The 17,196-nt window shown below is 37.9% G+C and overlaps 1 protein-coding gene across 3 annotated transcripts in view; it reads right to left on the reverse strand.

Annotated features, from left to right (window-relative positions):
• Positions 1-1,069: 1,069 nt before the first annotated feature.
• AGTPBP1 (ATP/GTP binding carboxypeptidase 1) overlaps positions 1,070-17,196 on the reverse strand; it is a 191,923-nt gene continuing 175,796 nt past the window's right edge. For all 3 annotated transcript variants that reach the window (XM_061426061.1, XM_061426060.1, XM_061426062.1), the window contains one exon: positions 1,070-1,813. In XM_061426061.1, coding sequence (XP_061282045.1) covers positions 1,639-1,813 — 175 coding nt within the window. In that variant the 3' untranslated portion in view covers positions 1,070-1,638. The remainder of the gene's footprint in view (positions 1,814-17,196) is intronic.

Here is a 17,196-nt window from a genome sequence, read left to right on the forward strand (position 1 = left end):
GAGAAAAGTTCACACACAGACATAGTGGCTCTATAATCCACCCTCTGAAAAAATTAGAGTTATATATGTAATTACTTTCTATTACTATATAAAATAATAAAATAATTAACTTTACAAATCATTAATTATTAAATAAATAATGCTAAAGTATCCTGACATTTCCTAAATCAGGTCACCACACACTAAGAGGGCTAGTTCAACTTCACAATCTATTTAGTCTTTACTTTCTGAGATTAGTAAGAATTAGGCTATTTAGAGATAAGACCTCAATATTATGGCCCCTTGCTATGTTTTTAAACATGGTTCCTCTGGTGCCAAGAAGAAGCCATACTGTGGGTGAAATGTCTCAAATAAGACAATGAAAATCGTTGATATGGAAAGTGCAAAAATCTGAAACACTTTTATAATTTCTTTTTCATTATTACAGGTCTCTAAAGAAAGATTTTGAAAAATTCTCCAGAATATGTGAAGATAACATGCCAAAACTGAAGCACCCAAGCCCTGGCAAGTCTGTTCATACATTATCTTTTTGGATTTGTTTTGTTACAACAGAAACTTAGTTCTTAGAGCATTTATCCAATGTCATTGGACTTGTTTTATTTTGCTTCGTAAGTAAGGACAGTCATTCCTGAAGCAGGACAGCTTAAACTTGGGAAGATGTCACTATAAGAAAAGGCTGAAATTCACTGCCTTTTCTAGGACTCAGTTACAGTGTCAGCGTGCCCTAAATGAATTCACGTCAGTACACTTAATAACTGCACAGCTCAGGAGATGCAGCATAAGCTTCATATACATTTAACACTGGCTCATACTCTCACTACATTTTTAAACCTTTTTGATAGTCTGTAACAGCAGACTTTAGGTACACCCATGAGACACAATTTTAAGAGGAAAGAGCTGTTCAAATATATTTTTTATGATAGGTATGCCTCTACTATATAAACAACGCTATAAGCATTTTTTTCAGAAGTTTTTATCAATGTATTCAGATGTCAGATTATTATAATATTTCCCCAAAGATTCCATAGACCAAATAATCTGAGCTGGTTAAAAAGGATGACGAAATGAATGCAACATTTAATATAGTCTTTATTTGTTTAATTTGGTAAATGTAGAATGTAATGGTTTCAAGGCAAACTCTGGATGATTTCAGTCACAACTCAACAGTTAACATGATTGTGAAGAACAGTCTTATCTTCAATATCTACCCATCCTTACACAGACACATCTACAGGAATCCATGTACATATATATTAGTTTTCCGTAACTCAGGATTCTCAACAACTCTGGAATTTAGACTTTATATTCTCACGCACCTCAAAATTATCCATTTGATGCAGGATATATAACCATAAGATTAAAAACTCATGCAGTGACACTCAGGGTTTTTTTTAAAAAGTAAATCCAATATTTGATACTTCAATGCTATGTAAAGTGCATTGAATATCTAAAATAAAACAAGTGCCAATTTTATCATGAATTAATAACATATTTATTGTCTTGAAACCAAACAGGTCCAAGATACTTTCCGTCTTTCTGAGTCAGCTTTCTATAAAGTCATTTCTCTCAAATTTCCTATGTAACAAAAACCAAGTTATTTCATTTCTTCTTCACAATTAATAAGTGATGGCAAAGGGTTCAAGATAGGTATGTTCTTGATTCAGAGTCAGAAAGTACTTCTTCTTGGGCAGAAGGTTCATAGTCTCCTGTGTTTTCAGCCAATTCAATATCTAAGTCATCATTACTTTCTGCACTGTAGTCAACTTCTTCAAGGAATCGAGGTTCATCTTCATCCAAAACATAAGTGGTGGGGCTGTGGCCAAAGCATACAGAACACACAAGACTTAGTTAGGTCACAAGGCTTCAAAATAAGATTATTTGACTATACTGGATTAACTTTGATTTCAGTATAATACAAGTAGTAATTTGGGTTAATTTTTAAAATGTTATCCAAATGAACAAATTAAGACATTTGTAATAGCTGAAAATAATTGCAATGATAATATAGGGTGAATTGCTAACTTTTAATTATCTGACAAGAGTATCAATATATATCCTACAATTAGATAGCTAAAAAAAAAATGGACTCTCTCAGTAGGTTACTTCTTTGAAGGATTTCATCAATTTGTAGGCTTAGGAGTTTATTTTGATCACTATAAATCAAGTTAAAGATAATTTCAAGAAGCTTTATAAGAAACTGTGGTATCTAATTGGTTCCTCCAGTAATACCCTGAAACCACTTATTCTAAGTCTACAATCATTTGCCAAAAGAACAGCCCATATACCCATCCTCACAGTCTCCACTGGTCAAGAATAAAAATAAAAACAAGGGAACATTCCATACTCAGATTACTTACTTTCCCTTGGGACACAGAAAAAGATATTTGCTTAAAAGCGCTAAGTGCTTCTAAATATTTCATTAGGTAGGCTGTTTGGGATTAAGGCAACCCTTCCACTAGGTAACATATTCTTTCCTCTTCAAAAAAATCACATATTCTGATTTCTCCCTCTTTGGGAGACTTTACGCACGCGCATGCACACGCACACACACACACACACACACACAATCAAAGAAACATTACAGAAACATCTCAATATCCCCTTTTTGTGACCAAAACGATCTCAATTTCATATAGATGTATGTTTGTTTATAACCTACCTATTTCCAAAAAAGAATTTTGTATTGTTGATGCAATTAAAAGCTATAAAATCAGACAATAAAAAGGGAACAATAATATTTTCAAATGAGCAGAGAAGCTGATGTTATTAGGCACCGAAAATGAAAGAATTCCTGCAATTGAATACTAAATTCAGTTCAAATATCTGAAGTTGAAATGGAAAAGACAAGTTAATGGATTATATGGTTCTAATTTTATGAGAAGGCAAACCTCATCTGATGAGAGTATCATTTTTTCCTAGAATTGTTTTAATATTGCTCATTAAAGGAAAGAGAAAAATATATTGCAAAATCAACTTGATCTTGTATAGTAAACTTCCTCTTAAACGTTCAGAGCTTGCACCATGACACAATAGTACTGATAAGTCAGGCTGAGTGGTTTGGAGGATTATATAAGACTTTACAACACATCTAACGTTCATAAGAACAATTCCATTGTTACACAATTAAAATATCCTCACTCTGTTAGGATTTTAGGGAAAAAAGTTGAATTAATTATTTGCCTTTAAAATGACAATTATTCTTTTACTTTCAAAAACCTATGATTCATTCTATTTTGACCATGGTGCTTCAAATTTTCAGGGTGTTTTTCTCTCTCTGCAATTTTTTTGAAGAGTTTGAGCAGATAGGTGTTAGTGCTTCTCTGGCCCTGGGCTTTTGTTTGCTGAGGATTTTTTATCACAGTTTTTATTTCAGAGCTTGCGATTGGTCTGTTCATATTTTGTCTTCACTGCTTGTGATCAGTCTGTTCATATATGTCTTCCTGGTTCAGTCTTGGGAGGTTATACTTTTCTAAGAATCTGTTCATTTCTTTCAGGCGTATAGTTGCTTGCAGTAGCCTCTTATGATGCTTTGTATGTCTGTGGTGTCAGTTGTAACTTCTCCTTCTTCATTTCTAATGTTATTGACTTGAGTATTCTCTTTTTTTCCTGATGAATCTGGCTAATGGTTTGTCAAGTTTGTTCATCTTCTCAAAGAACCAGCTTTTAGTTTTATCTTTGCTACTGTTTTATTCATTTCTTTTTCACTTATTTCTGCTGACCTTTAGGATTTATTTCCTTCTACTGTTTTGTGTGTTTTTTGTTCTTTTTCTAGTTGCTTTAGGTGTAAGGATAGGCTGTGTATTTGATGATTTTCTTGTTTCTTGAGGCAGGCTTGTATTACTTTAAACTTCTCGCTTAGTACTGCTTTTGCTGCAACCCATCGGCTTTGGGTTGTGTTTTTGTTGTCATCTGTTTCTAGGTGTTTTTTCATTTCCTCTTTGACTTCTTCAGTGACTTCTTGGTTATTTAGAAGTGTATTGTTTAGCCTCCATGTGTTTGTATTTTTTTTTTTTACAGTTTCCCCCCTGTAATTGATATCTAGTTTCATAGCATTGTGTTAAAAAACAAAAAAAAAAAGCTTGATATGATTTGAATTTTCTTAAATTTACCAAAGCTTGATTTGTGACCCAAGATGTAATCTCTCCTTAAGAACATTCCATGTGCACTAGAGGAAAAACGTATATTTTGCTGCTTTTGAATGGAATATCCTGTAGATATCAATTAGGTCCATCTGATATGTTATTTAAGGCTTATGTTTCCGTATTAATTTTCTGTTTGGATGATCTGTCCATTGGTGTGACTTAAGTGTTGTAGTCCCCCACTATTATTTGTGTTACTGTTAATTTTCCCTTTATAACTGTTAGCATTTGCCTTGTATATTGAGGTGCTCCTTTGTTGGGTGCAGATATGTTTATAATTGTTATATCTTCTTCTTGGATTGATTCCTTGATCAATAATTACTGTTCTTCCTACACAACAGTCTTTATTCTAAAGTCTATTTTATCTGGGATGAGTATTGCTACTCCAGCTTTCTTTGGATATCCATTTGCCTGGAATATTTTTTCTAGCTCCTCACTTTCAGTCTGTATTGTTTCCCTAGGTCTGAAGTGGGTCTCTTGTACATAGCATATATATGGATCTTGCTTTTGTATCCATTCAGCCAGTCTGTGTTTTTTGTTTGGAACATTTAATCCATTTACATTTAAGGTAATCATTGATATTATGATCCTATTACCATTTACTTTATTGTTTTGGGTTTGTTTTTGCAGGTCTTTTTTTTTTCTTTCTTTCTTTTTTTTAATTTTATTTTTAAACTTTACATAATTATATTAGTTTTGCCAAATATCAAAATGAATCCGCCACAGGTATACATGTGTTCCCCATCCTGAACCCGCCTCCCTCCTTTTCTCCTGTGTATCCTGCCTAGAGAAGTTCCCTTAGTACTTGTTGTAAAGCTGGTTTGGAGGGTGCTGAATTCTCTTAACTTTTGCTTGTCTGTAAAGCTTTTGATTTCTCTGTCGAATCTGAATGAGATCCTTGCTGGGTAGAATGATCTTGGTTGTAGGTTTAGTGATTTGCTAGGAAGATTTATAAGATTTAGCACAGAGTTATATTCAAAGCTATTACTTATTACACTGAAGATATACAAAGCAAAATCAACCAGGAGAAAAGGTGCATGGGGCAAAGTCCAGAGGAAACCAAGGCCCAGCAAAAGCCACAGCCAAGAGGTAGAGTAGTCATCAAAGCTTTCAGCAATTTCAAAAGAATGGAGGCAAAAGCTGGAGTTCCAGGCTGCCAAGTTTTCTGGAAGAAAGGAGTTACAGAGATGTGACACCCAACGGTTTTTCTCTAGTGGCATTTGACAAATTCTTATAACACACAGAGCAAGAAGCTGAAAAGCAAAGCAGAAAGGAGCAAAACAAATATAACAGAAAATAACAGAATTTGGGGCAGTCTTGTGAGAAACCCTGGGCCTACAACTGTGACCTCTGTAAGGCAACACTTATAAAGAGGGCAGGGATGAATGAAGAATTACACGTTTCATATGTTTTACAAACCTACATCAAATCAGCTCAGTTCCTCACCAAATTGGGGCAATCTGCCCTACACTATGGCCTGTCAGAGGAGAGACTGAATCCTCTTCAAATGAATATGTGCTCTTCCTTATTCTAACAGTCTTATTTTGAAGTTTCAAATAGACATCTATGTAAGAAGAATAATTTTATTCTTTTTCTTAAGTTTTTTTTTTCTTTTAAGTCTTTATTACATTTGTTCCAATATTGCTTCTGTTTTATGTTTTGGTTTTTTGGCCATGAGGCATGTGGAATCTTAGCTCCCCAACCAGGTATCAAACCCATACCCCACTGGAAATGCTGCTTAATGGTATGAGGATCTCCTCTGGGAAGATGGCTAAAAAAAAAAATGGTATTAGACAGAAGTGATTGTACAATATTGTGAACATACTAAATGCCATTAAATTGTTCATTTTAAAATGGTATATTTTATGCTGTGTGAATTTCATCTTAATTAAAAAAAAATCCAAACACTATTTGATTATAAGATAGTAAATAGGCTTCATTTTAAACATGGCTGTATTTTTAATTACAATAAAACACTGTGTAGAGTTTGGTATTTTTCAACTTTACTTTCCCATAATGTTTTAAAACATACTTAAACTTAAAATCATATGCTTAATATCCTGAAATTTAGTCACCATCACAAATCCTAATGAGAAATATTATTAACTGTTTTAAGTAAGTAAGTGTAAGTGTTAGTCACTCAGTCGTGCCCGACTCTTTGTGACCCCATGAACTGCAGCCCACCAGGCTCCTCTATCCATGAGATTTTCCAGGCAAGGATACTGGAGTGGGTTGCCATTTCCTTCTCCAGGGGATCTTCCTAATCCAGGGATGGAACCCTGGTCTCCTGCACTGCAGGCAGATTCTTTACCAACTGAGCTACAAGGGAAGCCCATTAACTGTTTTACCAGTTCTCAAATCCTTTAAAAAAGGGTCGCTAAAAGTACTGTTTAATAGTCCAGCTAACAGGTAAAAACATTTTTGCTGGGGACTTCCCTGGTGGTCCAAAGATTTAAGACACTACACTCCCAATGCAAGCAGCCCAGGTGCGATCGCTGGTTAGGAAGCTACAGCCTGCATGCTGCAACTAAGCCCACAAATGGCAATGAAGATTCCAAGTGCTGCAACTAAGACCCAGTGCAGCCAAATTTAAAAAATTTTTGCTAAGTTCAAAAACACTACATGGTTGTGTATGGTTGGGCCACTCAAGATGGCTTTGCTCCTGCTCTGTGTACATCCCCGCTCAAGGAGTCCCTGTCTCACCCACAGCCTGTTCACATGACTAACCTTCCCTCTTAATCATAGAGCCTAATCAATAACCTGCCCCACCTCCCATCCCTCCACTCCTAGCTAGTGACTATTCTACTTTTTGGATCAGAATGGCTCCAGTTCAGTTCAGTTGCTCAGTCATGTCTGACTCTTTGTGACCCCATGGACTGAAACATGCCAGGCCTCTCTGTCCATCACCAACTCCCGGAGTTTACTCAAACTCATGTCCATTGAGACAGTGATGCCATCCAACCATCTCATCCTCTGTTGTCCCCTTCTCCTCCCGCCTTCACTCTTTCCCAGCATCAGGGTCTTTTCTAATGAGTCAGTTCTTCGCATCAGGTGGCCAAAGTATTGGAGTTTCAGCTTCAGCATCAGCCCTTCCAATGAATATTCAGGACTGATTTCCTTCAGGATGGACTGGTTTGGTCTCCTTGCAGTCCAAGGGACTCTTAAGAGTCTTCTCCAACACCACAGTTCAAAAGCAGCAATTCAAAAACAAACAAACAAACAAACAAAAAAACAAAAGCAGCAATTCTTTGGCGCTCAGACTTCTTCACAGTCCAACTCTCACATCCATACATGACTACGGGAAAAACCATAGCTTTGACTAGACGGACCTTTGTCAGCAAAGTAATGTCTCTGCTTTTCAATATGCTATCTAGGTTGGTCATAACTTTTCTTCCAAGGAGTAAGCGTTTTTTAATCTCATGGCTGCAGTCACCATCTGCAGTGATTTTGGAGCCCCCAAAAATAAAGTCTGACACTGTTTCCCCATCTATTTGCCAAGAAGTGATGGGATGAGATGCCATGATCTTAGTTCTCTGAATGTTGAGCTTTAAAAATGGCTCCACCCACTATTAATAGTTTATCAAAGTGGTGATGAGGAACAGGCCCTTCTGCTGGTTTCTGTAGTAACTGACGAGACAACCTGACACCAATTCCCTGTTAAACTGGTAGCACCCACCCCCACCACCATAGCAAAACCTGCTGCCTTGTCCTGCCCTCTGTCTGCTCTCCAGGACCTTACATCAGGCACGTTAAGACTCACTATCAAAGAAAACCACTGATCTCTCTAGTTATCTCTGGGTGCTTTATTTGGTCTTACGGCTGGGCAATTACAAGAACTGCAGGCCTGCAGGGTGCAGCCCAACAAGGTTTAAGTTCTTAAATGACTTTCCCCAACATTCCCAGCTTTGACCTAAAAGAAACACACCCCCTAGGAAAAATATAAGGCAGAAAGAGTGTTATATGAAATGGAATTTTTATTATACAGCAAATACAATTGGGTAAAATTAAAATGATTTGTGTGTGGTAATTTCCAACAAATGCCCTAACAATATAAAATATAATTAAATTATAATTTCTTTTCGTTTCACTGAAAAAAAAAGTTGTATAACTTATGATAAACATAGTGGATCTCAAAAGCCACTAGGATGACAGAAAAAAATGACTTTTTAAAAAGGATAAATACATAAGAAAAGAAAACTGAAGAGATAATAGCAAAGAAGAGATCAACAAAATGTTGGAAGATGGAAGAAGATGGATGAAAAGAGGAGGCTTGAGTTCTAACTTGCTCCACTTTGCTGAACATCTACAGAAGTGGAGGCCAAGAAAAAAATGCCGATTTGTATCACAAAACACTAGAAAAGTTCAGGAATTGAAGATAATGGTTATCAGGGGAAACTGAAAACAGAATTGGTTAAAAGGCTTTATAACAGCAATCAGACCTTTAGATCTCCTCGCTTAGGCAATCCCTTAATCCAAACAGAAGGAAGCTGACTTTTCAAAGACGTTTTATCAGAGACGCTATTCACTTAAGAGTCAGAGGCAGAAAGGGGGTAAAGTGAGAAGAGTAAGTAAAAGCCTCCTCTAAATAAGTTCTACCAGGCTCCCACAATGCTGGACTTACGAGCCTGGGCAATGTTTATCAATTTTTAAAAATCATTCTCTGGAGTCTTTTTTTTTTGAGAGTTTCCTTCTCCCTAATCTCCCCTTAATTCATTACAATTAAGAATTTTGTGTTTGTGTGTCATCTTACACTGTTGATTTTTATTTTTAATTAATTTATATTTTAATTGGAGGATAGTTATAATGTTGCGGTGGTTTTTGCCATACATCAACACGAATTGGCCACAGGTATATATGTGTCCCCCACATCCTAATCCCCCTTGTCCACCCTATCCCAGAGCACTGGCTTTGGGTACCCTGATTCACACATCAAACGTGCACTGGTCATCTATTTTACATATGGTAATATACATGTTTCAGTGCTACTCTCTCAAATGATCCCACCCTCGCCTTCTCCCACTGAGTCCAAAAGTTTGTTTTTTACATCTGTGTCTCCTTTGCCGCCTGCATGTAGAATCATCAGTACCATCTTTCTAAATTTCATATATCTGTGTTAATATACACTAGTTGTTTTTCTCTCTCTGACTTACTTCACTCTGTATAGTAGGCTCTAGGTTCATCCATCTCATTAGAACTGACTCAAATGTGCTCCTTTTTATAGCTGAGTAATATTGCATTGTGTATATGTACCACAACTTCCTTATCGATTCATCTGCTGATGAACATCTAGGTTGTTTCCATGTCCTGGCTACTGTAAATACTGCTGCAATGAACACTGTGACATATGTCTCTTTCAGTTCTGTTTCCTCCCAGTGCATGCCCAGCAGTGGGATTGCTAGGTCATAGGGGGTAGGGCAGTTCTATTACCATTTTTTTAACAGACTCTCCACTGTTCTCCATAGTGGCTGCACCAGTTTGCATTCCTACCAAAAGCGTAAGAGGGTTCCCTTTTCTCCACACCGTCTCCAGCATTTGTTGTAGACTTTTTGATGACTGCCATTCTGACCTGTGTGAAATGATACCTCATTGTGGTTTTGATTTGCATTTCTCTAATAGTGAGTGCTGTTAAGCATCTTTTCATGTCTTCATTCGTTATGTGTATGTCTTATTTGAAGAAATGTCTGTTTAGTTCTTTGGCCCACTTTTTGATTCAGTTCAGTTCAGTCTCTCAGCTGTGTTCGACTCTTTGTGACCCCATGAATCGGAGCACGCCAGGCCTCCCTGTCCATCACCAACTCCCGGAGTTCACTCAGACTCATATCCACAGAGTCGGTGAGGCCATCCAGCCATCTCATCCTCTGTTGTCCCCTTCTCCTCCTCTCCCCAACCCCTCCCAGCATCAGAGTCTTTTCCAATGAGTCAATTTTTCGCATGAGGTGGCCAAAGTACTGGACTTTCAGCTTTAGCATCATTCCTTCCAAAGAAATCCCAGGGCTGATCTCCTTCAGAATGGACTGGTTGCATCTCCTTGCAGTCCAAGGGACTCTCAAGAGTCTTCTCCAACACCACAGTTCAAAAGCATCAATTCTTCGGCACTCAGCCTTCTTCACAGTCCAACTCTCACATCCATACATGACTACTGGAAAAACCATAGCCTTGACTAGACGAACCTTTGTTGGCAAAGTAATGTCTCTGCTTTTGAATATGCTATCTAGGTTGGTCATAACTTTCCTTCAAAGGAGTGTCCTTTAATTTCATGGCTGCAGTCACCATCTGCAGTGATTTTGGAGCCCCCAAAAATAAAGTCTGACACTGTTTCCGCTGTTTCCCCCCATCTATTTCCCATGAAGTGATGGGACCAGATGCCATGATCTTCATTTTCCGAATGCTGAGCTTTAAGCCAACTTTTTCACTCTCCTCTTTCACTTTCATCAAGAGGTTTTTTAGTTCCTCTTTACTTTCTGCCATAAGAGTGGTGTCATCTGCATACCTGAGGTTATTGATATTTCTCTTGGAAATCTTGATTCCAGCTTGTGCTTCTTCCAGCTGAGCGTTTCTCATGATGTACTCTGCATATAAGTTAAATAAGCAGGGTGACAATATACAGCCTTGACATACTCCTTTTCCTATTTGGAACCAGTCTGTGGTTCCATGTCCAGTTCCAACTGTTGCTTCCTGACCTGCATATAGGTTTCTCAAGAGGCAGGTCAGGTGGTCTGGTATTCCTATCTCTTGAAGAATTTTCCACAGTTTATTGTGATCCACACAGTCAAAGGCTTTGGCATAGTCAATAAAGCAGAAATAGATGTTTTTCTGGAACTCTCTTGCTTTTTCCATGATCCAGTGGATGTTGGTAATTTGATCTCTGGCTCCTCTGCCTTTTCTAAAACCAGCTTGAACACCTGGAAGTTCACGGTTCACATACTGCTGAAGCCTGGCTTGGAGAATTTTGAGCATTACTTTACTAGCGTGTGAGATGAGTGCAACTGTGTGGTAGTTTGAGCATTCTCTGGCATTGCCTTTCTTTGGGATTGGAATGAAAACTGACCTTTTCCAGTCCTGTGGCCACTGCTGAGTTTTCCAAATTTGCTGGCATGATGAGTGCAGCACTTTCACAGCATCATCTTTAAGGATTTGAAACAGCTCAACTGGAATTCCATCACCTCCACTAGCTTTGTTCGAAGTGATGCTTTCTAAGGCCCACTTGACTCCACATTCCAGGATGTCTGGCTCTAGGTGAGTGATCACACCATCATGATTATCCGGGTCGTGAAGCTCTTTTTTGTACAGTTCTTCTGTGTATTCTTGCCACCTCTTCTTAATATCTTCTGCTTCTGTTAAGTCCATACCATTTCTGTCCTTTTTCGAGCCCATCTTTGCATGAAATGTTCCCTTGGTATCTCTAATTTTCTTGAAGAGATCCCTAGTCTTTCCCATTCTGTTGTTTTTCTCTATTTCTTTGCATTGATCGAGGAGGAAGGCTTTCTTATCTCTTCTTGCCATTCTTTGGAACTCTGCATTCAGATGTTTATATCTTTCCTTTTCTCCTTTGCTTTTCACTTCTCTTCTTTTCACAGCTATTTGTAAGGCCTCCCCAGACAGCCATTTTGCTTTTTTGCATTTCTTTTCCATGGGGATGGTCTTGATCCCTGTCTCCTGTACAATGTCATGAACCTCCGTCCATAGTTCATCAGGCACTCAATCAGATCTAGGCCCTTAAATCTATTTCTCACTTCCATTGTATAATCATAAGGGATTTGATTTAGGTCATACCTGAATGGTCTAGTGGTTTTCCCTACTTTCTTCAATTTAAGTTTGAATTTGGCAATAAGGAGTTCATGATCTGAGCCAGTCAGCTCCCAGTCTTGTTTTTGCTGACTGTATAGAGCTTCTCCATCTTTGGCCACAAAGAATATAATCAATCTGATTTTGGTGTTTACCATCTGGTGATGTCCATGTGTAGAGTCTTCTCTTGTGTTGTTGGAAAAGGGTGTTTGCTATGATCAGTGCATTCTCTTGGCAAAACTCTACTAGCCTTTGCCCTGCTTCATTCCGTAATCCAAGGCCAAATTTGCCTGTTACTCCAGGTGTTTCCTGACTTCCTACTTTTGCATTCCAGTCCCCTATAATGAAAAGGACATCTTTTTTGGGTGTTAGCTCTAAAAGGTCTTGTAGGTCTTCATAGACCTGTTCAGGTTCTTCAGTGTTACTGGTTGGGGCACAGACTTGGATTACTGTGATATTGGATGGTTTGCCTTGGAAACAAACAGAGATCATTCTGTCGTTTTTGAGATTGCATCCAAGTACTGCATTTCGGACTCTTTTGCTGACCATGATGGCTACTCCAGTTCTTCTAAGGTATTCCTGCCCGCAGTAGTAGATATAATGGTCATCTGAGTTAAATTCACCCATTCCAGTCCATTTTAGTTCGCTGATTCCTAGAATGTAAACGTTCACTCTTGCCATTTCTTGTTTGACCACTTCCAATTTGCTTTGATTCACGGACCTAACATTCCAGGTTCCTATGCAATATTGGTCTTTACAGCATTGGACCTTGCTTCTATCACCAGTCACATCCACAACTGGGTACTCTTTTTGCTTTGGCTCCATCTCTTCATTCTTTCTGGAGTTATTTCTCCATTGATCTCCAGTAGCATATTGGGCACCTACCGACCTGTGGAGTTCCTCAGGATAGGATAGTTCAGTATCCTATCATTTTGCCTTTCCATACTGTTCATGGGGTTCTCAAGGCAAGAACACTGAAGTGGTTTGCCATTCCCTTCTCCTGTGGACCACATTCTGTCAGTTTTTGATTAGGTTGTTCATTTTTCTGGTATTGAGCTGAATGAGCTGCTTGTTCATTTGGGAGATTAATTTGTCAGTTGTTTCATTTGTTAGTATTTTCTCCCATTCCGAGGGCTGTCTTTTCACCTTGCTTATAGTTTCCTTCATTGTGCAAAAGCTTTTAGATTTAATTAGGTCCCATTTGTTTATTTTTGTTTTTATTTCCATTATTCTAGGAGGTAGGTCATAGAGGATCTCGCTGTGCTTTATGTCAGAGAGTGTTCTGCCTATGTTTTCCTCTAAGGGTTTTATAGTTTCTGTTCTTACAGTTAGGTCTTTAATCCATTGTGTGCTTTTATCTTTCAATTTGTTAATTTAGTGTATCACACTGATTAACTTGAAGATATTAAAGAATCCTTGCATCCCTGGAATAAAGCACACTTGATCACAATGTATGATCTTTTTAATATGGTGTTGGATTCTGCCTGCTAGGATTTTGTTAAGGATTTTTGTGTCTATATTCATCAGTGATATTGGCCTGTAGTTTTCTTTCTTTGTGGCACCTTTATCTAGTTTTGGTAGAAGGGTGATGGTGGTGGCCTTGTAGAATGATTTGGGGAGTTTTCCTTCCTCTGCAATTTTTTCAAAGAGTTTAAGTAGTATAGGTGGTAGCTCTTCTCTAAATTTTTGGTAGAATTTACCTGTGAAGCCATCTGGTCCTGGGCTTTTGTGGGTTGGAAGATTTTTTATTACAGTTTTTATTTCTGTGCTTGTGATTGGTCTGTTCAAATTTTCTATTTATTCCTGGTTCCATTTTGGAAGGTTATACTTTTCTAAGAATTTGTCCATTTCTCCCAAGTTATATATATGGGATTCTACTACATATTAGGTCAGACAGACCTGACAAGATATATAGCACATGCTTTCCAACAGAAAAAAAAAAAAAGCATATTCTTCTCAGGCAAAATTATGCAGGGTAAATCATATCTTAGCCCACAAACAAGTCTTAATTAAGTTAAGAAGACCGAAATCATATTAAGCCCAACCACAACAATACAAAACTCAAAATCAATTGGGAATTCCCTGACAGTCCAGTGGTTAGGACTCCGCACTCTCAATGCTGAGGGCCTGGGTTCAATTGCTGGTTTGGGAAATAAGATCCTACAAGTTGTATGGTGTGGCCAGGAAAGTAGAAATCAATTAGGAAAACTGGAAAATTCACAAATATGTGGAGATCACACAACATGTTCCTGAACAACCAATGAGTAAAAGAGAAATCAAAAAATATCTTGCGAGAAATGAAAATGGAAATACAACATACCAAAACTGACAACATGCAGCAAAATCAGTTCTAAGAGGGAAGTTTATAACAATAAAGGTCTACATGAAGAAGAAAGAAATCTCAAATAAACAACCCAATTTTACATCTCGGGGAACTAGAAAAATAAGAATAAATAAGCCTAGAGTTAGCAGAAGGTAGAAAATAACAAAAATCAGACAGACATAAATAAAATAGAGACTAAAAAGATCCATGAAATTTAGAGTTAATTTAAAAAAAAAAGAATAAACTGTTAAGACTTTCTAAAAAAATGGAGAAATTATAAATAAAAGAGACATCACAAAAGATACATTAAAAAATACAAAGGATAAGAGACTACTATGAACAATTATACACCAACAAATTGGACAAACAAGAACAAATGGAAAAAATTCCTAGAAAGATACAAGCTACCAAGACTGAATCATGAGAAATACATAGAAAATGTGAACAGAGCAATTATGAGTGAGGAGACTGCATGAATACTCAAAAACCTCCCAAAAAAGAAAATCCCAGGATCAGATGGCTTCAATGAATTCTACCAACCATTTAAAGACTAAATAATAGCAATTATTTTCAAACTTTTCCCAAATTAGAAGAGGAGGGAACAATTCTAAATTCATTTTATAAGGTTAGCATTATCCTAAATACCAAAGTCAGAGAAAGAACTTTAAAAAAAAGAAAACTACAGGTCAATATCCCTGATGAACTTAGAGGAAAAGTCCTCAATAAAATGCATTAGGAAATCAAATTCAATAATACATTAAAAGACTCACACATAAATCTTGATCACCTTGCACCCTGTTCAACATATGCAAATCAATCCATGTGATTTACCACATTAACAAAATGAAGGCTAAAAATCATACAGTCATCTCAACAGATGCAGAAAAGCATTTGACAAAATTCATCATCCATTCACTCAACTCTCAATAAACCAGGTAAAGAGAAAATGCACTCTTGCATAATAAAAGCTATATACAACAAGCCCACAGCTAACCATGAAATACTAAAAGTTTTTCTTCTAGGATAAGGAACAAAGCAAGGATGCCCACTCTCACCACAATACTGGCTTAAGCAATTAGAGAAGAAAAGAAATAAAAGTCACTCAAATAAGAAAGGAAAAAGTAAATTTTCTCTATTTTCAATAGACAAGACATCATATAGCATCCGTAAAAATACCACCAGCTGCATTTCTATACACTAAGCAATGAAACATCAGGAACAGAAATCAAGAAAACAATTTCATTTACTATAGCATCAAAAACAAGTTAGGAATAAATTAACCAAGAAAGTGGAAGATCTGTACACTAAAAACCATTAAGACACTGTACTCCTATGTTCAAAGCAGTATTATTCACATAGTCAAAGTATAAAAACTATCTGACCATCGACAGATGAATGGATAAGGAAAATGCAGATAGATACTAATAAAAGCTATGACAAACCAAGGCAGCATATTAAAAAGCAGAGCTAATACTTTTCCAACAAAGGTCTGTCTAATCAAAGCTATGGTTTTACCAGTAGTCATGTATGGATATGAGAGTTGGACCATAAAGAAGGCTGAGCACCGAAGAATTGATGCTTTTGAACTGTGGTGTTGGAGAAGATTTTTGACAGTCCCTTGGACTAGTCCATCCTAAAGGAAATCCGTCCTGAATTCACTGCAAGGACTGATGCTGAAGCTGAAGCTCCAAAAGTTTGGCTACCTGATGTAAAGAACTGACTCCCTGATGCTGGGAAAGTCTGAAGGCAGGAGAAGGGGACAATAGAGGATGAGACGGTTGGTTGGCATCACTGACTCAATGGACGTGAGTTTGAGCAAGCTCTGGGAGCTGGTGATGGACAGGGAAGCCTGGCATGCTGCAGCCCATTAGGTTGCAAAGACTTGGACATGACTGAGCAACTGAACTGAACTGATACAATGGAATATAATTCAGCCTTTAAAAAAAGGAAATCCTTTCATTTGCTACAACATGGATGAAACTGGAGGGCATTATGCTAAGTGAAATAAGCCAAACAAAGAGAAATACTGCTTGGTGTCATTTACATGTGAAATGTAAAAAAAAAAAAAAAATTTCAAACAACTCATAGAAACAGAGAGTAGCAAAGTGGTTGCCAAGGGGTAGGAGGCAGGAAGAGGAGGCAATGCTGCTGCTGCTGCTAAGTCGATTCAGTCGTGTCTGACTCTGTGCGAGCCCATAGACGGCAGCCCACTAGGCTCCTCTGTCCCTGGGATTCTCCAGGCAAGAATACTGGGGTGGGTTGCCATTTCCTTCTCCAGTGCATGAAAGTGAAAAGTGAAAGTGAAGTCACTCAGTCATGCCCAACTCTTAGTGACCCCATGGACTGCAGCCTACCAGGCTATGCTGCTGCTAAGTCGCTTCAGTCGTGTCCGACTCTGTGTGACCCCATAGACGGCAGCCCACCAGGCTCCCCCATCCCTGGGATTCTCCAGGCAAGAACACTGGAGTGGGTTGCCATTTCCTTCTCCAATGCATGAAAGTGAAAAGTGAAAGTGAAGTTGCTCAGTCATGTCCGACTCTTCACGACCTCATGGACTGCAGCCTACCAGGCTCCTTCGTCCATGGGATTTTTCAGGCAAGAGGTAAATAATACAAACTTTCAGTTGTTGAGTAAACAAGGTCTGAGGAAGTAATGAATAACATGGTGACTATACAACAAAGGTCCATCTAGTCAAGGCTATGGTTTTTCCAGTGGTCATGTATGGATGTAAGAATTGGACTGTGAAGAAAGCTGGGCACTGAAGAATTTATGCTTTTGAACTGTGGTGTTGGAGAAGACTCTTGAGAGTCCCTTGGACTGCAAGGAGATCCAACCAGTCCATTCTGAAGGAGATCAGTCCTGGGTGTTCTTTGGAGGGAATGATGCTAAAGCTGAAACTCCAGTACTTTGGCCACCTCATGAGAAGAGTTGACTCATTAGAAAAGACCC

This window comes from Bos javanicus, chromosome 8, assembly GCF_032452875.1.
Source record: "Bos javanicus breed banteng chromosome 8, ARS-OSU_banteng_1.0, whole genome shotgun sequence".
Lineage (NCBI taxonomy): Eukaryota > Metazoa > Chordata > Mammalia > Artiodactyla > Bovidae > Bos > Bos javanicus.